A 27,602-nucleotide genomic window follows, 5' to 3' on the forward strand; every position below is an offset into this window, starting at 1 on the left:
CCTTTCTCCCGTTGAACTTTGAGGTGGCGGCTCCGAATCACACTAGTCCGTATTGGGGTTAGCGCAACCTCGCCAAATCTGCGCTAGCGTCGGCTGAAGCAGAAACCCACACAAACCGTCTCGACATATTTCACTTTGCTTCACGACAACTCCGACAACTGCCGCCCTTGACCAGTTCAAGTACAGTCAAAATGACCAACAACAGACTGCAATACGTGAGTTATCTTTGAGATCTTGATTCCCCGAATTATTGTTCTAACCCAGTCGCAGCGCCGCCGGAACCCGTACGTTTCAAAATTCCCTCCAGACGAAGAATGCCCAATTCCACGTTTCCTGCGATGCTTTGCACGATTACTATGATGACGGGCCTGCTTTTTGTTCGAACGAATTATTGACGGTTCTTTTTCCACTCGATAGGTACAACACGCGGTCCAACAAGGTTCGCATCGTCAAGACCCCCGGCGGCGAGCTCCGGTACCTCCACCTCAAGAAGAAGGGTACCGCTCCCAAGTGTGGTGACTGTGGCATCAAGCTCCCCGGTGTGAGTGCTCCCTGACGCCTCTGGTGCAATTTTCGACGGTTTTGTGCGATGTGTGCGGTTACAGGTGGGCCAGACGAACGACCTGGAAAACTCTGTCTCGATGGACTGGGGTACCAACGACTGGCCGACCGAAACGCTGCATGCTCTCTACGATCGTCTCGCATCAATTTTGAAAGTTCGGTCGACTGACAAATTTGATTTTTAGGTCCCCGCTCTCCGTCCCCGCGAGTACGCCCAGATCTCCCGCCCCAAGAAGAATGTCAGCCGTGCCTACGGTGGTTCCCGCTGCGCTGGCTGCGTCAAGGACCGCATTGTCCGTGCCTTCCTGATCGAGGAGCAGAAGATCGTCAAGAAGGTCCTCAAGGAGTCCCAGCAGAAGGCCGGCAAGCGCTAAGCGTGCTTTCTGTCGGTGTTGTTCTTTCGGTGGAGCGAATGTTACGGGAAAAACGGCTGGGAATGGTTCTCTTAGAATCCTAAAGATGAACAGGAACAGCTAGCACGCGGGTCCCAAAAAAAAAAGGCCCACTGCTATGCAAATGAATCAATTTCATTTATCTTCATGAGTGATTCCCAAATATGTCGAATTGAGTTGTCTGAAACGGAGTTCCTTAGAGCTTGGGTGGAAGTTTCGTACTCGCCTGTTCCGACTCGCAACTGTTGTAGTCGATCTGCCTTGACACGGGTAGATCTAGAATCTGGACGCCGTTCAGACTGGCATAGACCTGATTGCAGTTCACACTATAGAACCGTCTTCGGCTCGGGCAAGAATGTAGTCGGTGGGTAAAATAAAGGCGTTCTTTGCGTTGGTGATTGCAAGCATTGCATTATCTGCCTGGTATTGAGTGTACTTCTCGGCGTCGCGGCCTCATGCTACAAGATACCTGCAGTGACACTCTCCATTGCGGTTACTCTGGTTTGGAATCCACGTCGAGTAGTCGGTCTAGACCTCCATCCCCCGGGGTGAATATCTTCACCGTGATGATTATGGATCTAATTCACGTCACCAGAAGCCAGTCTCTATGTTAGATTTTCCCCTGTGACACTGTGTATACGAATAATCCTTGTTTCATAACTTGGTCGGGATGCAGCCAGTACGGCTGCCATCTGTCTCGCTAAGCGGTTGCAGGTCATCTTGAACCCCCAGAAGAGTAGTAAATCATGACGCCGTATTATTGACAGGGTCTTGTTACTATGGGAAGTTGTTTGCGGAGATTGATCTTTTACGGATTTGTATCTTGACTAGTCGTTCAGCCAGGTTTAGGGTTAATGACACCGCTTTTCGTCGAGGGTTTCTGGGCCTTGGGTCTAGATATTTCCCACCAGTGCTATTGAATGTCACGTTGGTAGTACGTATTTGCTAGTATGACCCGCGTCAAAAGCAGTCTCGTTATCAGTGGTTGTAATAATGTGTGTTGTGACATATATACTTGCAGATATATATAAAGTGGCAAGAGCCGCACAAGTAACCAGAAGAACTGTTCTTAGCAAACTTCGTATTGGAAACGAAATTAGACAGGGTTAATACATCGGCATGACGCCTCTGAGTTGCTGATACTCTCTTGGATTGCCATTTCGAGTAGGAGCTTCATCCCTGCAGCAGCATTGACCTGCGTGAGGCTGCAGACGGGATTGGTTGCAGATACACTGCGCAAGTGACCATTTGGTTCTATCGGTCATTCTGAGTACAGGTACATACATGTCAAACATTAAACAAGGTCCACTTGGCTTTAAGGTTAATATGAAACAGAGACATAGCATTATGCTCGGACGTTGTTTGTAGCCTTTCTACCCATCCACTACGCGACATGAACATGGTGTCTGACGACCACCAAAGATCTCCCTCTCAACAGAGATCTATCCTGTACCACCAGTCTGAACTGGCTCGAATATTGCCAAGAAAGAAATGAAAAAGAAGATCGTGTTGGAATTTTATGTCCAAAAGTACCAATAAACATCGATTCCTCCACTTCCACTGTTCTACTGAATGTGCGAATGCGCATGTACATCTACTTAAGAGGGACCACACAATTCGTCCAAAATTTCGGAGCCTCGAAGCGAGCAAAAGATTCAGCCGCCGGTCTAGATGACTTTTGTTTCTTTTCTTTGCTTTCTTTTTTGCCTGTCAAAAGCAAAACAAGAAGGATTTTCGCCGTTGGATCCACCCAAGGCCCGGGGAGGCGGCTAACAGCAGACAATGGGATCTACCGACGAACACCCAAGGAGCGGTCAGACGATGATTCTATATCGGATGACTCTATGGGATTTCGGCTGCGAGTGTGGAACAAAAACATGCACAATTGACTGCTGTTGAACCGGCCCACTCCATCCCAGAAACACATGACAGGTGAAGTTTGTGCTCAGTATTCAAAGCCAGAGAAGTGTTTGCGCCCCCGAAGTTTTTCTAAGTGTGCTTTTTCTTTGTTACAGCTGATCATCGCAAGTATCCTAAAAGTAAAGAAAATCGGATTTACAAGTCCGAGAAGCCCCGCACCCAGCAGGCTGGACATCCTATCGGCTAACGACGAGTGACAGATCGAGATCGATCTGGGAAAACAAGCCAGGCTAGATTTAGCGACTGCAATGCGATCGTTTGGGTAATATAGTGGGGCTGTACCTGAAATTCCTCTTGGAAGTGAGGCTATACATGCTGACTGCCTCTACTCTGCATTGGAGCGGCACCGAAGATCTTAGCTCATTCACAAAGATGCGGTATACAGGATATGCAGACCTACAGTAGGTACCAACCAAATCAAAAGAGGACGTAATACCGCATAGAACAAGGCAGAAACTAGGAATTCAGAGAATACAGTATTACGACACACTACACAAGGGGCTGCCTCCCGAAATGTTGCCACGATCACAGAGATCTCCTAATCTTGGATCTGGTGGCCACTTGCGCAGTGTGCACATTGCTAGTCAGATCAGATTTACTCGGACATCTCCGCTCCCTTCGATAAAGGAAGCTTGTCATGTCACTAAAGATATGGTCAGTCACCGGGACGTTTACACGTCGATTAGGCGGCCACTGTCCCCGCGATTGACATGTAGCCAACGCGAACATCTGTCGAGCCACTGGAACGCGAGCTAGTGTGCCTTGCCCTCACTAAAAGATCTCATGCCTAATCAAGACTAGCGAAGGCCCATGCGGACATCAAAGAAAAGATCCCAACAAAAGTCCACATAAATCATAAACCCCGTATGACATTGGCCGTTAAGGTTAGATGAAGGGTAGTTTCGTACTCGCAGCTCTCGGGGCCACCCTCCAATAGTCCGCAAAATTATATCATTTCCCCTCCAAAAAATTAAAATATACCGGCAGGCCCGTAGGGAACTTTGAAATCCACTGCAAAGCCTCCTAGTAGGTGCGCTCTCCCGGCCACATTGTGAATCGCATTGCAGCTGTCACCTGTCTAACGGCGTTCAGGTACAGCCTGTACATAAAAGTGCATACTTACACACCTTTGCCACTGTCCCCCCACGACCCTCTCTGCAGATGCAAGTTGCTTGCCCAAGTAGGTATACGGAGGTATTGAACTAAGTACCTGTAGAGAAGTAGAACGATCTCCCCGAGGCTGCACGGTCATAACTAACATCACCCCCTACCCATTCTTCGTAACCCTGCTCAGACATGCTGATTGTGCCAGATCTACTGACCCACAAGCTCTGAATTCATGTTCGATATATCTCACACATGTACTCGGGGAAGGGGTTCTCAATGCCGGTGTTAATGTTACTTTCGTCACTGGTGTGTTGTCAATCTGTCTGTTACGCGAGTCAGTCGCGACATCACCGGGGAGATTGCCGTACACTAAGGCGTTGTTTTGATTCATGTGCGGAAGTAGTCTCCCTCCCCCTGAAAGTTGATAGCAGAATATTATCGGCATAAATCCAAAAAAAGGAAATGGCTTCCCTGCGCAGTATCCGTTCCGCTGGTATCCTCTTTCATATATGATTCGGATTCTTCGTAACCCGGACAGGGGTCTTGAAATGCGACTGAATGGGCCATTGCTCTATCCATGATCGATACAGAATACCGGGGCCATGAGATTCTGCTCGTTTGACGACCCGAAAGGGGAGGTGGGGAAAAAAGAGGTGCGATGACCAGGAAGCATTGGCAGCACACTGCCACGGAGGATGTCCGCGTCACCCTAGCACCTGGTGATTGCAGGCAGTCAAAATAGCGATAGAGCGGGGTGATGGGGGCGGCATATGGTGGTCACTTAGCTCCCTGTGGATATTCGGCCCGGGCTTCGAAAGAGACTACGGAAGACTAGCAGAAGGGGGCCGTCCATAGAGTGTTAGACCCCTGCACTGACAGGGAAAGAACGTCTATTCACGACCTAACTATGCAGGTTATAGTTCAATGATTTCCCCTCTACTGTGGTTGGATACTATTCCTGTCACCTGAGACACCGCCGTCTTGTACAGGCCGTAGGAAGCAAATCCAACGGCACAGCATGTGGTCTATCTGTGCCACTTTCTACAAGGCCGATGTATTCCCACGGAGAATAACTTTCGTTGGAAGAAGGATATTGCCGTTTCTTGGCATTGTTCATTCCCAACAGTGCATAATTCCATTTGTATGGCTCTGAAGACGGCGGGACTCAATTGTACCGAGACCACACTTGAAAAAAAAATCTTTAAACTAACATAGGTGGGTCAGCTGAAAACCCAACGGTTGACGAATTTGACAGAGAACGATGATCGGCATAAGGATGTGGGTGATAGATCCCGATAAAATTGAACCTGGGCAAATGCCACTTGACCTATGATACACTTGAAAAAAAAAAAAACATAGATTAAGAGAAAAGAAAACATCCATGTCCTCATGTCAGAAATACCCAAGAGAAAAAGCAGAAACCCAAGCCAGAACGAGGCAAAGAGGCAAGAGATAGATCGCCTTTGCCATGAGGCTCGCGCCGTGTGAACACCCACAAAGATGATTCCCAATCCGAGTAGTAGACATGCACAAAAATGCACCGTGCCTCTAGTGTGTTGGAAGGCCAGATTGGCGTCGGCTAGGAAAATAGAAAAATTACAAAAGAAAGAAATAAAACGAATTATGCAAGTCAGCGTAGTTGCCGGGCTTTTTCACCACCAAAATTTCTTTCCAGTACCCCCATTTCCCTTGTTTCCGCGCGCGCGTGTGTAGCTTCCCTACACACAGTGGTGGAGATCGACTGGAGCATCGGATCCTGTCATCATCGCAATATTGTGATCCGACGGCGATGCATACCAGCCTGCATGTGCCGCTGGTCTCGGTGCAAACGACTCATTGTCCAGCGTAGCACGCATGGAATCATAGAATGACCCATTGTGGGCTGGTGGCAGGTTTGTACAGCCGATCACAGAGTCCATACCGTATCTCTGCAATGCATTGTCGATAGGCGGGGCGAGGGCGGGTGAGATGTAGTGTGGCATCATTTGAGGGTCCGGGCGAGGGTAATGATCATCCACAGGGCAAGAAGACAGGATCATTGGCTGGCGATGATAGATTTCATTGGGCTCGTCACAACTGGTATTGGGATGGCGTGTTTTCACTGCCTTCAAGGAATTACCACCCTTGATCTCTGTGCGCTGGCGCTGAACGGCACGAGCATTTGCACCCAGGACCTTTCGTGCACTCGCTTGCTTGCGGTATCGAGTGGTTGATTGGACTTGACCATGGCGAATCGCCTCAGGTGTCAGGCGCCAAAAGTTCACTGCCTTTTTGCCCGGGCCCAATTCTTCCTTGACGGCTTCAAATCCCTGCATGAAACTGTTAGTACTTGTGTCCAAGGTACATGGGTTGAAATGAAGCAGCCATCAAAGTGAAACTGGTATCCAGGATAGAGCGGGGCACCTACTGCATTCATGGACAGATTATGCCGAATACTGTTTTGCCATCCTTTGGAACCCGAGCTCTTGGCCTTGTCCGTGTTCCTCTCGAACCAGTTGTAGATCCCCTGGAGAGGGAGCTTGTTGTCTTTGGCTTCCTTTAGGGCCCGGAAAATTAAGTGGGAATACGGAGTTGGTCCAGGTTGATCTTCTCTGTCGTCCTCACTAGACCCTGGTGAAAACTGGTCAACTGTTTGGACAGTCATTGTTGGACTGGCGACAGCCAGAGATTCTGGGGACTCGTAAGAGGAGATGGTCGATAGTGGCGATGGGGGGGTGTTTTGCACTGCGTGGACAAATGGCAGGTGAGTGGGAAACTCGCAAATCTCATCAACTTTGAAGACAGGCGAGGGCTGCAAACCTGTCCAATCTGAATGGACTTCAAGCTGTCTCCTTCCCTCAGAAGTAAATGAAGCCATGCATGGGTTAGCCATGGTAGGGTCCGGACGTAAAGGGGGACACAAATTATCGAGGTAAGCAGCTTGACCGTCCTGATAATGATGGGTATTATTGGCGTTGGACTCGTATTGACCATGGTCAACAACGAAAGGATTGGGAAAGCAAGGTTGATGAAGAGGTGCCATGATCATGGCCTGGTGAGATCTAAATCTCGGCCAGTGCTCGGCTTGATGACTGGGGTTGTAAGGCTGGAGAGAGTTTAATTGGTAGATGGAATCTGGAGAAGAGGATTCAGTTTGCTGTGCCGAGAGAGTGTGCTCGCTTGCTCGGTCCATTGGCAAATGAGCCATGTGGAAGTGAAGAGATGAGATCGAGGTATCCATCACCCAAGTGATTTTTGATAATGCTCTGAGTGGGAAGTGAGGTGTTGGAGAAGAGAGAAAGGACAGGAAAGCGAAGGTAAAATAAGAGATGAGGAAGAGAGAAGGTCTAGGTCAAAGGGAAAAAAACTACTGTAGAAGTAGAGAGCATAAAGCGATCCCCCAGCTGTTACCATTCAAGATTGGAGCTGTACACTTCAAGAAGCCACTCAAGCACGATCTTCCCTTGCCAGCACATAAGGCACATGCTCTTCTACCTGCAAACAGCCTTGAAATGCATTCCAATACAAACAAAAGATGGTCTGGGCCGAACCCTTTGGTTTTTTTGTTTTTGTATTTGTTTTTCTTTTTTGAAAAGAATACAGGGAGACTAGTACTTCCTACGGAAAACGCCTCCCTAGATGCCCAAGTCGTGGAACGATTCATAGTCTAGCCAGCCAATGATTGCGCAGAAGACCAAGGTGGCTGGATGCAGGATCTAGTGCCACTGGCATAGAGAAGGCCTAGCGGACACCTGCAGTGAAAGTCATACACCGGGTTGAAAGCTGACCTTCTGGAAGTTAACCGCGAAATCGCCTCTGGGCGCCGTTCTGGAAAAGGCCCCAGCTTTGCCTGATTTTTGTCTAGTCCAGACTCTATTTTCCTTTTTCCTTTTTTCTTTTCTGTTTGTGGGCTGCATCCAGCGAGCCGGAAGAGAGAGAATCAGCCCTGCACTCTGCAGGCCGGGATAGTGTTACCAAAGGCCCCCAACGTCTCCCGTTTTGTGAGAGAACACCCTAGTAAAATGGATTAAAAAGAGAATAGAGAGAAAAAGGAGCCCAAGCAGTATTCATCAATACACTAGTTACCCCCCAGACAGACGTTCAGGGGGGTGGTGAGATGTGGCATGGCCAGCGGTAAAATTAAGGTAGTTGGAACAAGGGTTCGAAATTCCCAAATGTATCGAGTCCGGTTGATTCAAGTGTTGAAAACTTCGGGGGAAATGTTTCCAGCCCAATCAATCCATCTTTGGCTGGATTCACTGGGTATCAGGCATCTGGAAAATACACCCCGAATGTCTCCCTGCATAGTTATCCACCTCTCCATCCCGAAATGACGCCCATGTGGAAAGTCGTTGCGCGTGTGTTACTTCCGGTAATAGATCTGAGACAAGTTAGCGATGTTTCTCGAACGGCAGAGTTCGACTTACCCTTTTGAATTGGAAATGAAGTTGAAGAATTCCCTAAAAAGAACAATTACGTCAGTGGTGAGGGCTTGAGAGTTGCACGGCATGACTGACCTTGTCGAAGGTACTCTTGAAACCCCTCTCTCGCTTTGCACTGTAGTCCCATTCTTTGTCGACAATCCGGAAAGCAATGTCTTCGTACGGTGGTCCAGCCATAAACCGAATGAGACATGTGTCCTCCTCGCCCGCCTCGGCCGTTGATTCACCGCGCTTGCGACCATTTTCACGTTCGATGCGATATGTTGGGGCCTTGGTTTTGTCGATCAAGTCGGGGTAAAAGATATTGAACTTGTAACCCTGTACAACCTTGGGTGGCGGGTTATCATGGTCATAATGAGTTTGGTTGTATTTGTTCCATTCGTAACCCATTTGAACTCGGTTAAAGTAGCGGGGTTTTCTGGGCCGATGTTTACCAGCCCATTGGGGTTGCGATACCGTACTGACGGCCTCTTCACCGGTAAAGATCTCCTCATTCTCGCTGACGCCCTTAGCAAGCTCCCTTTCGTAGAGCGCTTTGGTTGCTTGGGAGAAGTCCTCGTTCGGGATGGAGGAGAATCTGGTGGATGTAGATACCGCGGGCGTGCCCGTAGATGTTGGGTTTGCCACTGTCGCGGACTTTTCAGTAGCTCGCTGACGAAGTGGGACAAAGCCCATGCGGAGAATTTTCTGACGTTCGCGCGCCTGTGTAATTGATTAGAATTTAGTCCGACAGTAGGTGATGCAAGGGCATTTACCACTTGGTTCAGGAATGCAGACTCGTCCATAATTTCCAAAATCTTGTCCTCGGGGCGAATTTGGAGCAATGGGTCTGGATCCAAGCCTTCAAATTCAGCAGAGTTTGTGGTGTCACCTGCGATGACAACAGGAGCAAGAGGCGCCAGTTTCGCCCGGATTGATTCAGCTTCCTCCGTCTGCTGCTTTCTCAAGTCGCGGACACGCTCCTCAATGATAGTTTGATAAACGTTCCTCAGTCTCGCCCTTGCCTTCCAAACTGTAAGACTGCGGAGCAGTTCTTCCCAGTAGTCTGTATCAATCGGCTCGTTCGAGTTCAACTTTCTTCTCACTTGTACTTCCAGATTTTTTAGTTGTTCGTAAGATTTGGGGCTCAACAGCTTGTTGATATCGGCAGCAACAGAGCTCAGGGCACGCCCTTCGGGTGTAGAGGTCTTTTGACGGTCTCGGCAGATGACTTTCATAGTCTAGAGAATAATTGTGGTCAATAGCATCCTTAATATGAATGTAAACGAGTCTTACCTGCCAAAAGTCGCGGTTCTGCGCATTTGTTTCAAGATTCACGAATGTATCGATGTCCTTCTCAAGGTCTTGTAGCTGGGTCTGCGACAGACCCTCGAACACGCCATCTGGGTCCACGACATCGAGATCGGAGTCTGCAATCTCATCGTCCAAAGGATCGCGGGTAGGATCGATTACACGCAGAGTGACCGTAAGCCAGTCGATAGGCTTTGCGCGACCTTCCTTGACTCGGATCTCTGCCTTCTTCTTGGCCTGCTTCAGCACGAACACGTCCTCCTGCGCGACCCACTCGCGCACTTGCTGATCTTCTTGAAGCAAGTTGAGACGGACTTGGTCGCGCATATTGCGAGGCTGTTGAGAGGGACCAGGTCTCCCATTATCCCATTTGCGATCGGAGTCTTGTCGATCCCGCCATTCTCTATCGTCGCGGCGGGGATGGTTCTGCTGGCGCTGTGAGTACGGCGATCGCGACCGGTTGCGCCTAGAATCTGATCGATCTGGAAGTCGCGAAGACATTGTGGTGTGAACAGATCAAAGAGTAGCAAAGATGAAGCTGGACGGAGGTCAGAAATTCGGGAGATCTGCAGGAAAGAAACGCGGGCGGCAAACCTTCCCTGCGGTCCCAGGCAGCTATGACAACTTCCCTGGACAAATGCAACACCATGTTCAACAATGCCTTCATCATGGCAACGGCTTCATGTGTCCCACAGAGGATTACCTCCGCTGCTCTTTCAATATACCTGGACTCAGCAAGGCTATGAAATCTACCTCACAGATCTCACATGTGTTTGGGCAGAGCGGCTGTTCTATGAGGACATTGCCAAAAGAGCAGAGGAAGAGGCTGCAACGATCGACCCCGGAGAGGATCCAGAACAGCTCAAAGTCCTCCTGGAGAAAATCGGACAATCTCTCCAGGAGGGCAAAGAAAGCACAGTCCTAAGCTGTGGGACGCAAACCGACTCGCTTGAAATCACAACAACAACCAAGCTACCGGCACCGTTGAAGCCGCTAATATGGCCTTTGAAGCTTTCAAAAGAGCCCTTGTCCGCCGTGAAAAGTTGCATACTCATTCCACTGTTGAAAGAGCAGGCAGATATGGAGTTGCGCCAGCGCTCTTTGCTCAGTCAGATCAAACAGAAAGACTATGTGCTGGGCAGATTGTTTGACAAGCTTGAATCTCTAGGTGCTGAACTGGGATCTGTGTTTCCGAGCGCTGCAGGTTTACGCACATCTCGCAAAGGCAGTACACGTTCTGAGGCCGGAAGATTTGTGAAAGGTATTGCGCCGTTCGACGAAGAGGCCTGGCTCGCCGAAGTCGGATCCTCTACTGGCACAGGATTTGGAATCCATCTGTTCCACGAGATCTTGGAATCAGGAAAGATCGAGGGTTTGAAAAGCATTAATCATCAGGGCGAATGGTGGCATCAACTTCAGAGAAGCGCTCAGAAACATACGAGAGAAGCAACTCCATTTGAAGAGGAAGTTGCTGTAAGTCCAAAGAAGCAATCTACAGGCCCTCGACCACAACATCATGCCGAGGAAGGCGAATCAACGGCAAACAGCGATCCCGATGGGTTTGAGGTATGCCACACTTTCCCTCTGATCATTCTAACAGTATGATAAATTTTACTCTACTTTATAGCGACAAGAAACACCTCCACATCTCAAGCGCCAGCATGTTCAAGAGTCGGTTCCCTCGCCAAGACCAAAGGCCAAAAGGAAGAGTCCAACTTCACCAGCTCCGTCAGAAGAAGACGAAGCTACAGCATCAGATACCGACCCTGAGCCTGAACTAGCACCAAAACTAGCACCACGCAAAAGCCGTATTTCAAGTAGCTCGCCTGAGCCTGAGCCTGAGCCAGCTTCACCCGCACCCAAGAAGAAGCCAAGAGGCGGGTTGGGTGTTATCGGTGGCAAGAAGAAAAAAGACCCGGAGCCAGAGCCAGTCTCTTCCTCGCCGAAGCCCAATCAGCAACTCAAATCACCGGAAGAGAAAGCAAGCAATGACAAAGTTCGTTCAACGTCCCCAGCGCCAGCATCAGCCAAACCGAAACGTACCGGCAAGTTGGGCGTGATAGGCGGCAAAGCCAAAACCAAAGGCAGCCAACAACCCCAATATGAGCCTCCTTCATCTACATCCCAAACAGTAGTTGCTTCATCCGAGCAAGCATCACCCGTCAAACCCAGACCAGCCCAGAAAGACAATGCCCCGGAGCCAACAGCTCAGCAGACTATCAAGCAGGAAGAATCACCCATACTCAAACCAGCCGCTGAGAGAGCTAGCGCCAATCCCCCCGCGGAACCAGAGACAGAAGATCAGCGGGCATCACGGAAACGCGAAGAATTAAAACGGCAGCTTGAGGCGAAGAGCAAAGCCCCCGCCAAGAAAAAGCGGAGGTTCTAATTCTGGGGGCATGATCTCGAAGTAATACCCTGTTTACTTCAGTTGGTCTCCTGATCTTGCATGTCATGCTGGCAGGTACCATGATGGGTGCACTAAGTCTTAAGTTTGTGACTCCATGTACTTGTTGCAAGAATTTCTGTTTATAAGGACCTCTAGTCAAACCAGTCATTTCATTAGATGTATCGCGCGGTAGGGGAATCAATTCGGAATAAAACAGAGAGCCAGCCATGACCCAGAATAAGAGAAAAAAAACCAAAAGAAAAAAAGAAAAGCAAAACGCTAACTAATACAAGTACACCACGAAAATGGGGCAACCAGGCACGAGTCACAACCACGAGCTTATTCCCTCGAAATAACGTCCACACGAGCAGAAGCACCATTCTCCTGCTCCTGCTCGGTAGGAGTAACAAGCCTTACCCTCTTAGGCGACATCGCACCCGACGAAACAGGCGTCGGGGCAGCAGTAGTATTCGTCGACATAACCGGCCCAGCACCACTACCACCAGTAGCAGCAGCAACACCAGCAACGCCAAGCATACCGCGAACCTTCTCCACGGCTTTACTTTCGCCCTTCGTCCAGGGATCCCGCTTAACAAGGCCAGCGCCAGAAGAGCGACTCGCTGAATCGCGGCGCTTGGACTCTGCTTGCAGGGTTTGGCGGTTTATTTCGCGGCGTGGACCGGGGCCGCAATCGTGCGTGCAGCCTGCTGTTGCGCATCCGCCTTCGCTCATTGTTACGTCGCCTAGCCAGGTTGTTATGCAGGCTAGGTGGCCGCCGTGGCCGCAGCCTTGACACCAGGTCCAGATCGCGGAGCCTTTCGGTCTGGGAGCTGAGAAGGGTATCAACGTCTCCATTTCTGAGTCTGAGACTGGCTCGGTGGGGACAGAAGATTGAGATGAGTCGTGAGAGGTGGTTTCAGAGTCTGGGTTTGGGCTTGAGAGGGTGGATGAGGTGAGTTGTGTTTGTTTTCGGTCGGTGGCCCATTCTGGTGGCGGTTCAAGGCACATGCAGATGGAGCATGGTGCTTGGGGTGTACTGCAGCGATAGCAGCGGGTATTGTCCTGTTTCGGATTTTCAAAGGGCCGTTGACAGGTGTAGCAATAAACGTTTATAAACGAGTCTGTCTGCGCGTAGTCGTAAACGGCAGGGTATGATTCCACACAGGACAGACGGAGCTCTGCCGCCTCCAAGTCCATCGAGTGCCGGATTAGGTGCTCGTTGTACGTTTTGAAGACCATTTCGCATTCTTCATATGGCAGGATTTGCTCGCAGTCGTGGAAGAGAACATGGAGCTTCTGAAGAAGATGGGCTGCTGTCTGGATGTCAACAGAGCTACTGCTGCTGTGATAATAACGAACTGCTTCTTTCAGGATTGCTTCAATGCTCCACGGCTTCAAGTCTGTCCCGTTAGGCATAAGTGGAATCTTTACTCGTAAAATATCGTCATTCGCTGAATAAGGTGCAGTACCCCTGTAATTTGTATCGTCGGGAAAGGATATTTCTCCCAGTGGCTCAAGCGGGATTGATTCCTTTATCAAAGGAGGAGGACTGGATGGACGCTGAAGATGCAGTTGATCGCTGTCTGTAATAGCCGTTTCGAAAAGCTCGTCTTCGCATTCCTCGCGCGTGGGAGCTAGATTCGATCCTCTTCTCGTCGTAGAGGATTGACCAGCGTCCGGCAATCTAGATACATCAAGCTGTCCGTTGGATGAGTATGAAGCAGCGATAGATCTTGATGGATGCGAGCTGTCTGTGGAGGTAGAGAACATGGGGAAACTCTCTGAAGAATCGTGTCGGCCATATCGTTCGGTGGGGGGAGGCCGATTAGATTCCATTGTTGATTCGAGAGTCAGCGGCTTTTTGGGGTATTGCTTGAAATCCCGAATAGCTGCACGCTTGTCCTCTAACCGTTGGTCATAGTCATCCTCTGAATTTTCTCGAGCAAAGCCTGTGTGGCCATGTCGGCGCCAATCTGCTTTGCCAGCAATAGCTCGAGGTGCAGACCGTTGGTCATTGTCCAAGTCTTCCTGTGTTGGATCTCGTAGGTGTTCTGATAAAACAGCATCATCAATGGATGATACTTGTGGCTGCGGGTTAGATTTATGACGAACGTCGAGATCTGACATCCCCCAGCCATTGTGAGAACTCAGAACCGATGGCGGTAGAGGATCAATGACAATGCCCCTATCATCTAATGATGGTATGTGAGAATCATCAGTGCTAGACCAAGAGTCCATTACCGGTGAGTCTGGCAATGGTTTCGCTAGAGGGGTTGTCATGTTCGAGGTGCTTTCAACCTCGGGCACTGCTTCCATGACTCCTTTGAACAATCGACTTTTCGCCCTCTCGTGACGACCATCCTCGCGCGATCTGTCCGCCAAGGAGCCATCTTTGGATGTTCTGTCTCTAAGACCACCTTTGGCAGGTTGCTCCCTTGCTCGGCGCTGGAGCTCCTGAAGAATAACAAATTTGACAATTCTCCAAGTCTGGGCCACCTTGATTAGTGAAACCTCATCAGCACACTCAGCATTGTGGTCCAGGGACTCGATCAAGGAGTTCAGAATATCAGCCTGTGTCCTTGATTCACGATATTCGTCCATTAACGGCGTGTAGTTGCTTGCAAGATACCGGAATACTTCTGGGTCATTCGTAGCACCTGGAATGGTAGCAATGGTTCCCAGCTGACTGGGTGCGGGAGTCGCAATCTTAGCCAGGGCCTGGTCAAGAGGCAGGACTGGAGTGAAATCCACTGCCCCCGGTGGAGTACTTCCCAAGGACTTGGATGGTCGAGTTGTGGCCGATTTAGCATTCTGATGCCGAAGAGAAGTAGCCAAAGCTCCTTCGTCGATAATATCATCGCCAGGACTTTGACTCAACGATTTCTCATCGGTACTATCCTCATCTTCCTCATGAAGTAGAAATTCAGCAGCATTGACTCCCAAGGGACGTCGACGGGGGCGCTTCTGGCCAAACGCAACGAATTCGCCATTAGGACTCCAAGCCACCGAGCACATGGGTCGGCGGTTGATCACGGCTGGCGCATACCGTACATCAGTCTGCGTAAAAGCTCCGGCCTCACCGACGGTCCACAGGAGGTCTTTGGATCGCCACAGCAGATCTGATGCGGGGGAGTCGTACCGATCAAACTCCCGGAATGGGACATGAGGGCGTCGAAGGTCCCAGAGGTGAACACGCGGATCTTCCTTGTCGTAGGACGTAACGATTTGAGATGATTGCCATTCTCCAGAGGCAGGTGACTCGCCGACCCAGGAGGGAGGCCGCCATCGCACATTAGTGACCGCCTGGGGTGTTCGGAACTGAAACGCAGGTTTCTGCCGTCGCTCTGCAGACGAAGAGAAGTCCCAAACTTTTACCTGGCGGTCTGTACCACCACTGACTATATGCTTGCCGTCGGGGTGCCAGTCCACGGCGAAACATGGCCGATCGTGAGCGGCAATTCTCATCAAGGGTGCATTGCCCTTGCGATAATCCCACATCTGGATGGCGCCGCTGTCCGAGGCGGTCGCAAACACGACCCCGTCACTAGGAGACCACCGGACGTCCCGGATGGCACCGCTATTGCCCTGGTACACATGCTTGCTGCCGCAAGTGGAACTGCCCCGATTCGCAGAGGCGGCGCGCAGATCCCACATCCGAATACTGCCATCTTGACTACCAGACAAGAGCCAAGAAGGGAAATGGGGATTGAAGGCGAGCCTATGAACCTGGCGGTTGTGGCCTTGGAACCGACATAATTGGAGGCCGGGCCGCTGCAGGTCGTAGACGACAATCCGACCATTTGCAACTGCAGTTGCGATTGTCCGGTCAAAGTTCCCATGTGACCATTTAACGTCCTTGACGTTCAATTGATCTTTGTGTGGCATCGACACACCCGTTTCATGATGGGTGGATGCATAGCTGATGACCGCATTTCGAATATTAAATTCCTCCGAAGAGTGGTCGGGCGAGACGCGGATGGTTTTGAGAATCTCCTTGCCCGCGATGACCGCATGTGTCCGTTCAGGTGATATGTCCAAGGCCGTGATTGCGATCCCTGTTTTATGGGTGACTGTCTGCGGTTCTCCTGGTCTTCACAGAAGCGCATTAGAGAGAATTCCATTGGCTAATCTGACTTCGCGATCTCACTAGCCCCGATGACATCAAATCGCGGGGGGTTGAAGGTCTAGAAGACAGAAAATATCAGAGCGGTGAGAGACATACAGCGACTTGGATCTGATTGATCGGGGACCATCCGCACGACTGCTTTGTGGACTTGGAGGCCTCGAGCCGAAGAAGGGCGCGAACCTCGCCAGGGCACTGGCAGCCCGATTCGAGTACTTTTGTGGCGGAGGAGGGGGAGGGGGGAGGGACCGGAGAGCGCGAACCTGAGAGGTCCGACATCATTCAACAGAGTCTCCAGGCTCCATACTGGGCACACGACAGAAGAAGCGGAGAGTTGAAGATCAATATGGGGGCGGCGGTGAGAGACGATCCCTGAGGCACCCATGCCTCACTCTTGCACTACTTGCCATCTTCCACTCTTCCACTGTTCCACATATCTCGATCATCTTATAAGGCGCCAGTCAGGTAGTTGTACTCCCTGTTTCCTCCACTCAAATTCTAGATTTTCAAACGGTCTGCAAGACATCGGGCCGAAACACATGTTAAGAGCGGTCTAGATAGACAACACAGAACAGAACGAGGATTGTCTTACCTCGACCGGGGACTCGGTACTTCCGTGGGACAAAGAAAGCACATGGATATTCATAGATCCAACGCCTCTAAGCGGAAATCCCTGTATCTTATGATCTATCCTCTGTATGCCTCAGATGACAGTGAAGTCATATACATGTTGGACTGTTCTCGATCGATAGATCGACATGTAGGAGAATTTCAACCCGGACCATTGGGCAAGATTGAGGTTCGGACTTTTAGCAAACAATATCCTGGACTGTCTTTCAAACATAAGAAGCTTGGAGAGTCCCTAACTCCGTGTGGAGACCTTAGACCTTAGCTGCAGCATCCACACCGTACTTCTCTATTTTCTGTATATCTACTTGGGATTTTGGATTCTTCGTGAAGAACTGAGAACATTTCCTATTTTATTAACTTCTCGTTTTACTTCTTTTTTTTTTCCCTTTCTTTTTTCCTGGTTTTTTGCTTCTTTAAACTCCAAGGTTGACCACGTGGAAACCGGTTAGGAAGTTCCCATCCCTCGCGTCGATCCTTCGCCATACCCGTCCAGTCCTTTCCGATCCGAACTCTCCTCCCTTCCACCTGCCATGGACCTTTGAAGTCTTCACCATGTATCCCCACGCAGCTCTTGAGCTGCTGGAGTACCTGCGCACATGCTACCCTATCTTTCTCCTCATCCTCTTCGTTGCGGCGTTTGTGGCAAATACCACCGTCACCGCGAAGAGAGCCAACAAGCATGCCTCTGAGACCCTGGGGCCTGGAGGCCGGCCACTGCCTCAACGATCACGAGCTAAGCCCGCCTACGAGAAACCTCAAGAGTTTTCTCGGAACGTGAAACGCGCTTTCAACTTGCTCTCTGTTGGCATTCTCCTCACATTCATTGCCGATGCAACTATCTATATCACCCACGTTATGGTGGCCCGGGCAGAGAATTGGTGGCGAGGACAATCGGTTGTGGTACATTCTCTCGGGCCCTTTTTTTCCCTTTGGCTGTAAGCTGACCCGCATCTAGATCTACATCGTTGGCTCGTTCTTCGTCTACGCAGTGATGCTCATGGCATTGCTCGACACCTCTCCTTCCCCGACCCTCGCCCAATTTGTCTGCTGGTCGATCGCCATCCCGATTGAATTGGTTATTGTTAGCACATCCCTGTCGGTGTACACCTCGGTTCACCATGAACCAATCGTTGGAGATCCAGAGGGAGGCCGGCTCCGCAAAACTATTACACCGTGGGAATGCATGGAGGTGGTGTCGAACAGTGTCCGCATCCTAGTTCTCTTCTCGCTGGTTCTTCTCTATGTCTGCCAGTCGGTCAGGATGAAGAGCCATGAGAAGAAGGCATCTTATACCAATGGAGTCTCGGAATCCACTGGGCTCTTGGATCCCGCTGCTACTGAAAATGGACACGGGAATGGCAATGGAAATTCCAATGGCAATGGCCATACATATGGTTCCACGAACGGAGGGCCTCCCTCCGGAGCCGCCAAACCTCAGGATCCATGGGTGCGTCCCACTACGATCCCCTCTACCAGCTGGTGGGAGTATCTGAGCGGATACTCACTCTTTTTTCCATACCTGTGGCCCTCCAAGTCCCGCCGTCTGCAGCTGGTGGTCATGTTCTGCTTCGTGCTCCTTATTGCCCAGCGCGTTGTCAACGTTCTGGTGCCTTATCAAGTCGGTGTGATTACCGGTGCTCTCACCAGAGATGATGGCGAGGAATTCCAGGTGCCGTGGCTCCAAATCTGCCTCTATGTGATCTACCGCTGGTTGCAGGGTGGTCAGGGTTTGCTCAGCTCTCTGCGCTCCAGTCTCTGGATCCCCGTGAGTCAGTATTCCTACATGGAGCTCTCCACAGCTGCATTCGAGCATGTCCATGGTCTCAGCCTAGACTTCCACCTCGGCAAGAAGACTGGCGAGGTCCTGTCTGCTCTCAGCAAGGGTAGCTCGATCAACACATTCCTAGAGCAGGTTACTTTCCAGGTGGTACCAATGCTCGTTGATCTTGTTGTTGCCATTGCATTCTTCCTGATCGCATTCGATGTATACTATGCCTTGGCTGTTGGGATTTCCACCTTTGGCTATCTCTATGTCACCATCCGTATGGCTCAATGGAGAGCAGAAATCAGAAGACAGATGGTCAACGCATCTAGACAAGAAGACGCTGTGAAGTAAGAATGGCCCCGTCCGTGGATAAATATACACAACGAAGGGAACTAACACTCGCTCTAGGAATGACTCGATGGTCTCATATGAGACAGTGAAATACTTCAACGCTGAACATTATGAGTTCAACCGGTATCGGGGCGCTGTAGGAGATTTCCAAAAGGCTGAATACCACGTCTTGCTCTCTCTTACGCTGCTGAATACTTGTCAAAATACTGTGTTCATGATGGGCTTGTTAGTTATGTGCTTCATCTGCGCATTCCAAGTATCTACTGGTCAGCGTCCTGTGGGCAAGTTTGTGGAGCTGTTGACCTATATGGTTCAACTGCAAGGCCCTCTGAACTTCTTTGGTACCTTCTATCGCTCTATCCAGTCTGCACTGATCAATGCCGAGCGTCTCCTTGAACTTTTCCGTGAGCAGCCAACTGTGGTCGACAGTCCCAGTGCTACTCCATTGGCGATGTGCAGGGGTGATATCAAGTTTGAGAATGTGGAGTTCGCTTACGATGCACGGAAGCCGGCATTGAATGGCCTCACCTTCCACTGCCAGCCTGGAACAACCACTGCCTTGGTTGGTGAGTCTGGCGGCGGTAAATCCACTGTGTTCCGTCTGCTATTCCGATTCTACAACTCTGAGAACGGCCGTATCCGCATTGACGGGCATGATGTGCAAGATATTACGATCGATTCACTCCGAAAGCATATTGGAGTGGTCCCTCAGGACACTGTACTTTTCAACGAAACATTGATGTACAATCTGAAGTACGCTAACCAAGATGCTTCTGATGAAGATGTTTACGAGGCCTGCCGCGCTGCTAGTATCCATGATAAGATCTTGGCTTTCCCCGATGGATACAATACCAAGGTCGGAGAACGTGGTCTAAGACTCAGTGGTGGCGAGAAGCAGCGTGTTGCAATTGCTCGCACTATCATTAAAAACCCTCGTGTCATTCTCCTAGATGAAGCTACTGCAGCACTAGACACCGACACAGAGGAGCACATTCAAAGGGCACTTTCCACCTTGTCACAGGGACGCACTATGTTGGTGATTGCTCACCGTCTCAGCACTATCACCACCGCAGACCGCATCTTGGTTCTGTCCGAAGGTCAAGTAGCGGAAAGTGGTACCCACGAAGAGCTTCTTGCCATGAAGGGCCGCTATGCCAGCATGTGGCGGAAGCAAATTCGAGCCCAAAAGGCCGCGGCAGAGGCACAAGTCCTCCATGACCGCGCCGAGCGAATTCGTACAGCAACTACCAGTGACGATAGCTCAAGTCAATCGGATGAAGACCGCAAAGGCGTCCGCCGAACAAATTGAATCACCCTGGCCTGCACCTGCTAATCTAGCCCGTATACTCTTGTTTATCTCTCACTATGTGCATACGCTTTTCATATTCTCTTTCAAGACAAGTCCTCAAGAGGCACTAATGATCGGAGACGGCATGAAATCAGGGGAGCGATCCCCGTTCGAGAGATGATTGCCTTGCATGTTTTTTGTTTCTTCCTTTTTTTTTCTATTCCTTTGCCGGTTTGTGTTTTTTTTTTCTTCTTTCATTTTCTGCGTGTTGGCGTTTTGGGTCTACGATAGGTACGATGTCATTGTCTTTTCCTCTTGTCCTTGTTTCATATGAACCCGGGGTGCAGAGGGTCAGGGTTGGGACTCCTGCAAAAAATCAAAAATTAGATTAATTGCTACGCTGGATATTAATATAAAAACAATTCAATCTCAGATGTTTCCGGGGATGCGTAGGCGAGTGTATAAAGCGGTCCAACTCTGAATCGTCCCTATACAGAGAATGTCACCCCCTAATTAGGAGTAACATATGGAACAGTTTATGAACACATCTATCAGTTTAGATGGTTTATTCACTAAGCAAAATCGAAAATAGAGAGATATACGCTTAGCTATACAAATCCCCATACAAATCAACAAAGCAGCAACATCATCCGAACTCCCTCATAACCGTCCCAAATGCAGGTAGATCATTGACAAACCAATCATGTGCCACCCAGTTGGCCCTATACTGTCATACAAATGCATTATCAACTTGCTCATCGGCCACATATTTAAGAAGCCTAGCCAGAATGACTTTTTCCATGGAGCCTCAGCCATGGTATTAAATGCTGTAGTGGTTACGATGATGAGACTCATCTGAATCTGAAGCCGGCCTGTCACTAGATCGTGATACATGGTGCAATACCTCTTACATCTTTCGTTCTTGGAGTTGACCATGTTCTTCAATGCGGTGAGTCGCAGACCTTAGGGATGCAGATGATCAGTCCAAGGTAGAAAGAAAGCGAAGTTGGAAATACATACCACATCAAGGTGATAAAAAGCTGCCACTCGGGTTTCCGGTGGTATGTACCCAGCGACTCGCCTTGAAAGCTCCGCATGAATATCTTCCACTGCGTTTTGGCTTGTGTGATGAAGCTCTGTGGAATTGGTGATATGACAGTGCTGCATTGATTTCCTGTTGCAGGTGAAGTGCTTTCTACAAAACAGTGGTATTCTTGCACTCCTAATCAGAAGCAAGCGGGTAGTGGTGTCTAGTTAAGTTTGCTTGGTTCATCCAGCATGTTTCTTATTTGTCTAGTAGTGCGGTTCTTCGTTCTTGCTCAAATCTACGCTGGCGAAGAAATAATCAAGCCCTTTATGTCTAGTCACTATATCTTCGCCAAAAGAGACTTGAGATAGAGGTGTCCTCATGCGGAAAAAAAAAGCAAAAGAAAAAGAAGAAGAAGGAAGCGGTCAAACAAAGCGAAATGCTCGAGTGACAGGTCAAGAAGGATGGCATAAGATATGGCGCAGATGCTCAGCGAGGCTGACAGGCCTAATCGGGCCATGGAGAGGCCTACCATATTGCAGCAGTGTGGCCAGTCAGGATGTTAGCCTCCTGGTTCTTTTATCGTATCTTGCTCGAAATTCCCTCCTTTTCAAGTTAAGAAAAACAATGATCGAAACCCCCGGCCGGGTTCAAATGTAGGACTTCTCATAGATACGATAGCGCAAAAGATCGGCCCTGTTTCGCCAAGACCGGGGACTGAAAGCTTTACTTGAACTTTCCGCAACAACCATCCAAGCTACAACATCAGAAACTCGTCTATCCATCAGATCTAACACCACACTCTGATCGACAGACTCGCTCACAATGCACTCCCCATCCCCACAACTTCTCCGCGCCCTCCGCACCTCGCTCACGGGCACCCCATCCCGATTCACCCGATTCCCATCAACAGCCTCAAAATGCGCCATCCCAAAACTGAGCCACCAGCTCCCCTCAAGCAGACGCAATGACAGCTCATCCATCCGCCCATCCCGCATGGTCTCCCGCGCGCACGCTCACAAGCCCGTCAGCCGCGACCGCGGTCCAGAGTCCAACGAAGACACGGTGACGGACTTTGCCGCGCTGAACGTCTTGGGCAATGTCCCTGCGCCGACAACAGCTATTGATGCCACTCTTGACTCTGGCTTCCACCTAAACAATGGAGTTAAGGTTACTGGTGGTGATGGACTGCTGCTTGTTGGTGGTGAGGCTTTTGCGTGGAGGCCGTGGAAGAGTGTAGAGGGTGCTAAGGATGATCGTGCTGCTAAGGATAGCATGATTAATGCTAAGGGGCAGTTTGAGCTTGATGAGTCTGTTTGGGGGATTTTGGATGTTGTCTGGCCTAAGCCTGGTATGTTTCTTGCTTGTGTTTCTGTGGTAGTGTGGTGTTGGTATCCTCTGGGCTACAGTGCCGGGCTATCTCATAGGGAGGCTGATCATTTTGCTAACATTGGTTTTGATAGATATGCTCATTCTTGGTCTTGGCGCCTCGATGTTCCCTCTCTCGCCTGAGACCAAGCGCCACATCAATTCCTTGGGCATTCGGGTTGACATTCTGGATACCCGAAATGCGGCTGCTCAGTTCAATCTGCTTGCTACGGAGCGTGGTGTTACTGAGATTGCTGCTGCCATGATTCCTATTGGGTGGAAGGGCAGATCCTAGGGAGTTGCTCGCTTTCCCTTGGAGATAATATGTAAAATATAGCCACCTCATAACTCCGGCTGGTACTTTGTTACACCAATACAAGACATTCCCTCTAAATCATGAAGAAGGCTAGGCCCTGCCCAAATTCGTAGACTACATGTAACCCTATAAATGCGGGTACGTGACGTATCATGTGAGTCCGGCTACTGAATCTTATCGTCTCTCAGGGTCCACCCGGCCGTCGGTGATCTTGACCTCGCATATCCCTGCTCAGTCACTCTTTCTGGGTTCTACCGACTACCAAACTCGACTATCCCGCCCTATTTGACCCGATTTTGTCTCTACCGCAGCCATGGCGCGGGAAGAGCCCCTCCTGGCTCAACGCCCGGCCTCCGACCGCTCGTCGATCCAAAATGAGGAAGAAGAAGCCCTCCTGACCGGACAGCACACCACTCGCCATACCGAACGACGGAGCTGGGCATCATGGCGCGAGATTGGAATGTTCGCTTGGGCTTTCATTGCCACGGTTTTGGTTATTGTTCTGGCGGCGGTCTATCAGCACAAGGCGGTCGAGATTCCTCATCACGAGCAGTCGAAGAATACAACCTGGGGGCCTGGAGGAAAGCCAACGGGCAAGCGCAATGTCATCTTCATGGTTTCTGATGGCATGGGTCCTACTAGTCTATCTCTGACTCGTGCTTTCCGGCAATATCGTGATGGTCTGCCCGTTGACGACACTCTGCTCTTGGACAAGCACCATATTGGGACATCACGGACACGGTCGACCTCTAGTTTGGTTACTGACTCGGCTGCTGGGGCTACTGCATTCTCTTGTGGACTTAAGAGTTATAATGGTGCAATTTCGGTCCTTCCCGACCACTCGCCATGTGGAACCGTGCTTGAGGCTGCTGCGCTGGCAGGCTACAAGACGGGCCTGGTTGTGACGACTCGTCTTACTGATGCGACTCCGGCATGCTTCGCCTCTCATGCTAATCTGCGCCAGTATGAAGATCTCATTGCCGCCCAAGAGGTTGGAGACCACCCTCTCGGTCGGGTTGTGGATCTTATGCTTGGTGGTGGACGTTGCCACTTCTTGCCCAAGTCTGCTGAAGGAAGCTGCCGGGGTGACGATCGCGATCTGATTGATTTTGCTTCGGGTAATGGGTTCACCACTATCCAGAACCGTTCCGCCTTTGATAGTCTCAATGGTGGTGAGGACGCCAGCCTGCCGTTACTAGGTCTCTTCGCCCATGGCGATATTCCCTTCGAGATTGACCGACGTAGCCAGAACGAGAAGTACCCTTCTTTGGAGGAAATGGCTCGCACTGCTCTGAGGGCTTTGAGCAAGGCCACTGAGAACAGTGAGCAAGGGTTCTTTATCATGATCGAGGGCTCTCGTATCGATCATGCCGGCCACAACAATGATCCTGCAGCCCAGGTGCACGAGGTCTTGGCCTATGATAAGGCATTTGCTGCTGTGCTTGACTTTGTCGAGAATGAGTCTACTCCTACCGTCGTCGTGAGCACATCCGACCACGAGACTGGTGGGCTCTCTGCGGCACGACAGCTGACCAACGCCTACCCCGAGTACCAGTGGCTCCCAGAGGTTCTGGATAAAGCGAGCCACTCTGGTGAGTATATTCATGCCCAGTTGAAGGAGTATCTTGCTGGTGCAGGCAATGATGCTAGTGCATCGGAAAAGAAGTCTTGGGTCCGTAAGCACCTAATCAAAGACGGTTTTGGCATCACCGATGCCACTGACGATGAGGTGCAGGCTTTGCTCCACCCAGAGCCTCAAGTCAGCCCACAGAATCTGTTTACGGATATGATCAGCCGTCGTGCTCAGGTCGGCTGGAGCACCCACGGTCATTCCGGTGAGTGAATACCCAATTGTGAATTATACTCGCGTACTAATTATGCTATAGCTGTCGACGTCAACATCTACGCATCATCGTCTAAGGACGCCTGGCCCTTGGTCGGCAACAACGAGAACACCGACGTCGGCTCTTTTCTCGCTGAATACCTTGATCTTGATGTTGGCAAGGTCACAAAGCAGCTACGGGATACCAAAACTGGTTTCTTAAACCCATATGACTGGATGGGTCACCCGCTGGGCATGGGTGTTCGCACTGATGGACTAGACTCCTACCACGGACTATTCAAGAAGCGATCCGAGGACGACTGTGGATGTGGCGGTTCTCACTGAAGCACTTGGCCATGATCATATGTCTCACGGACTTACAATTTAAACCATTCCTAGACATTTCCGGCTCATTTCTACACTTTATACCAATCGTTATTTGTATCAGGCGCAATCGTGTTTATTTTGGTACCTACTGTCGTACTCATGCATACAATCCGTTTCACATAGTCACTGAATCACATTAACATTTCGTTGTATTCTTTCCCGGTCTGTCATAGCTCTGTCTCTCTTTTATTCGCTCCGCCATCACTCTTAGCAGCAAATGTCACTCCCCGCTGCAAGCAGGGCAACACTCCGACATGTCCATTATCCACTTCACAACATTGGTGTCTGTCTGACTCTCACGCGGACGCCCTTCCGGGCCCAGTCGTAGGGTTTCCCCAGTCAGGGTGGTGTATGGGCTGCATCCTGGGCAGTCAGGGTCAAAGGGTAAAATGCAATTCCCGCACTCCACTTCGTCTTTTATGCGATTAAGTTGTCGCAGGAGCTCATCGCAGAAAAGGTAAAGCTCAAAACACGTGTGCGTGCACATGTAATGGCAGGTGCCGACAAAAAGGCACATTTTGGCTTGCGATGTTTTGATTGTCCCTTGAGCTCTCTGGATCTCAGTTATATCTGTTAGCTTATCCCTTCTCTCTGCTGTCAGTCTTGGGATGGGTGCTCTGGTTGCTCACTTCTTGTGTGGCTCGGTACCTTTTCAGTGGATGAGGCTTATTTGTGTTTTGTTGGGCTGGTATGAGATCTAAATGCCGTAGATGTAGGGGTTGAGGCTGAGGGAGGAGATGAGGCTGGCTGTCTTTGGTTTTCGAAGGTAAGTGATTTGGAGGTTTGATTATGGTGCGAAGTAAAAGTATCCGATTTGGGATGCATGGAGGCCCAGGGATATTGTGCAATGATACAGCAGTACTCAGTGATCAGTATATAAATGAATAAATTTGATATATATCATGAATCGTTGATAGGCTTGAAAGAGAGTTAACCGTGAGGTTTGAATGAAGCATCCAATGCAGCTATCCTGTTTACCGTGGCTATTGCATCACAGATTGAGATATCCGGGCTTTCATCAATATGAGGCTATAGAGATTATGGTGAAAAGCTTGGTGGTCATATTGGTATTGATCATAGCTTAGTACATGGAAGTTTGTTATTCTAGCGTTGTACCATGGTTGTGGGATATCTGACGGCCTTGCATCAAAAATATATACTCCAAGCACAACCACACAACTGCCTACTTAACATCCCAAAAAGCCCAAGAAACGAACTAAAATCTTACTGTACCAAGCGCAGCCTTAGTCCTAGCCAAAATAAACACTGTGTATAGGCCAAATGCTGATTTAGAGGAGGTAATTGGGGACTTTTCAATGACCGAAGGTTTCAATACATATCCGTAGCTTTGCTAAACTGACGATATAATATCAAGAGCCGCTAGCACAGTCTTGTCTTACTCAGTATGCAGTTGTAAATAAGCGACTCAAAAAACCACGAAGGATAATGACCAAATTTTCATACTTGATCTACATTAAAAGGGATTTAGGATACAGACTTGTCCACTTTTTATGAATTTGCGACGCGAAATGTGCCTGGGACCATGCCGCTACAGGGCTGAAGCCTGTAAAGCTCTAAGAAATGCATGAGATTTGCTGAAAACAACTTAATTGAAAAATCTCCATATATATGTAGTATACACTGGTCTACCAAGGGTCAAAAAAAAAGAGAGAATTTCGATAAAGGATAAAAATATAGAAAAAGCAAAAAAGATACTGGCGTTACCCGGAATCGAACCGGGGCTATCACAGCCACAATGTGACGTCATACCACTAGACCATAACACCTAATTGATGAGGTAAGGAACCTGGCTTTAACTTATAACCATGCCTTTATATTTTCCGTAGGTTAAATATTCATCAGATTTGAGACAATCACCCCCAAGAGACGAAGGAGAATACTCTAACAGGGCAAAGTGGCAGCTACAGGAGTCTGGCTGTATCCTCCACCGTTTCACAGAAGCTACAAGATAGAAACACTTTGAACTCGATCAGTTTCATCAATTTCCCGGAAGCTCATTTATGGCATCTTACAGTTATACTCTAATCCATAATATTTATCCTTGGCCATGGGTATGCATCAATGCTAAGCGCTTTGTTGAAGGAAATAGTCGTTTGTTGCTGATTTGGTCGATCACGATGTGTATACATCCATACTCCCCATGCTGTTGAAAAGGTCTACATGATATAACTTAGTGTTTACCACGCCAGAGACACGCGCAAATACAATTCCGATATAGTATTCCGATCAAAGAAGCTTATGGATCAAGAAATAGGCCAAGAAAGCCACCTAGCATGTCATTGGTGAGTTCAAAAACCAACGTTATCTGTAGTTTCATGCCCCGGGGCTAGTCCGAAGATACCCCTCTCAATATACTTAGCGTCGAATGATCTAGACGGAAATTCACACATTTTTAGCGCAAACAGGCCACTCGCCTTATGGAGC

The 27,602-nt window shown here is 49.6% G+C and overlaps 8 protein-coding genes across 8 annotated transcripts; 5 read left to right on the forward strand and 3 right to left on the reverse strand.

Moving 5' to 3' along the window:
- Positions 1-191: 191 nt before the first annotated feature.
- N7508_009240 (60S ribosomal protein eL34) lies at positions 192-935 on the forward strand (the record flags this gene model as incomplete). Its single annotated transcript, XM_058467303.1, has 4 exons — positions 192-215; positions 271-284; positions 418-541; positions 747-935. 4 exons carry the CDS (start codon positions 192-194, stop codon positions 933-935), a joined length of 351 nt encoding a protein of 116 aa, XP_058315149.1.
- A 4,763-nt stretch (positions 936-5,698) lies between these two features.
- On the reverse strand, positions 5,699-6,852 carry N7508_009241 (forkhead box transcription factor; the record flags this gene model as incomplete). Its single annotated transcript, XM_058467304.1, has 2 exons — positions 5,699-6,289; positions 6,388-6,852. The coding sequence occupies 2 exons, from the start codon at positions 6,850-6,852 to the stop codon at positions 5,699-5,701; spliced, it is 1,056 nt and encodes a 351-aa protein (XP_058315150.1).
- A 1,470-nt stretch (positions 6,853-8,322) lies between these two features.
- N7508_009242 (splicing factor cactin) lies at positions 8,323-10,192 on the reverse strand (the record flags this gene model as incomplete). Its single annotated transcript, XM_058467305.1, has 5 exons — positions 8,323-8,340; positions 8,387-8,419; positions 8,477-9,103; positions 9,157-9,621; positions 9,677-10,192. 5 exons carry the CDS (start codon positions 10,190-10,192, stop codon positions 8,323-8,325), a joined length of 1,659 nt encoding a protein of 552 aa, XP_058315151.1.
- Positions 10,193-10,348: 156 nt separating this feature from the next.
- N7508_009243 (uncharacterized protein) lies at positions 10,349-12,080 on the forward strand (the record flags this gene model as incomplete). The annotated part of the gene is made up of 2 exons (XM_058467306.1): positions 10,349-11,257; positions 11,319-12,080. The coding sequence occupies 2 exons, from the start codon at positions 10,349-10,351 to the stop codon at positions 12,078-12,080; spliced, it is 1,671 nt and encodes a 556-aa protein (XP_058315152.1).
- A 339-nt stretch (positions 12,081-12,419) lies between these two features.
- N7508_009244 (WD repeat protein) lies at positions 12,420-16,485 on the reverse strand (the record flags this gene model as incomplete). Its single annotated transcript, XM_058467307.1, has 3 exons — positions 12,420-16,165; positions 16,228-16,264; positions 16,303-16,485. 3 exons carry the CDS (start codon positions 16,483-16,485, stop codon positions 12,420-12,422), a joined length of 3,966 nt encoding a protein of 1,321 aa, XP_058315153.1.
- Positions 16,486-17,385: 900 nt separating this feature from the next.
- hmt1 (putative vacuolar ABC heavy metal transporter (Hmt1)) lies at positions 17,386-20,258 on the forward strand (the record flags this gene model as incomplete). The annotated part of the gene is made up of 3 exons (XM_058467308.1): positions 17,386-17,733; positions 17,789-18,945; positions 19,007-20,258. 3 exons carry the CDS (start codon positions 17,386-17,388, stop codon positions 20,256-20,258), a joined length of 2,757 nt encoding a protein of 918 aa, XP_058315154.1.
- A 1,831-nt stretch (positions 20,259-22,089) lies between these two features.
- On the forward strand, positions 22,090-22,927 carry N7508_009246 (uncharacterized protein; the record flags this gene model as incomplete). Its single annotated transcript, XM_058467309.1, has 2 exons — positions 22,090-22,615; positions 22,728-22,927. The coding sequence occupies 2 exons, from the start codon at positions 22,090-22,092 to the stop codon at positions 22,925-22,927; spliced, it is 726 nt and encodes a 241-aa protein (XP_058315155.1).
- Positions 22,928-23,261: 334 nt separating this feature from the next.
- Positions 23,262-25,115, forward strand: N7508_009247 (alkaline phosphatase; the record flags this gene model as incomplete). Its single annotated transcript, XM_058467310.1, has 2 exons — positions 23,262-24,783; positions 24,835-25,115. 2 exons carry the CDS (start codon positions 23,262-23,264, stop codon positions 25,113-25,115), a joined length of 1,803 nt encoding a protein of 600 aa, XP_058315156.1.
- Positions 25,116-27,602: the final 2,487 nt, after the last annotated feature.

This window comes from Penicillium antarcticum, assembly GCF_028974205.1.
Source record: "Penicillium antarcticum strain IBT 31339 chromosome Unknown utg000009l_segment0_segment0, whole genome shotgun sequence".
NCBI lineage: Eukaryota > Fungi > Ascomycota > Eurotiomycetes > Eurotiales > Aspergillaceae > Penicillium > Penicillium antarcticum.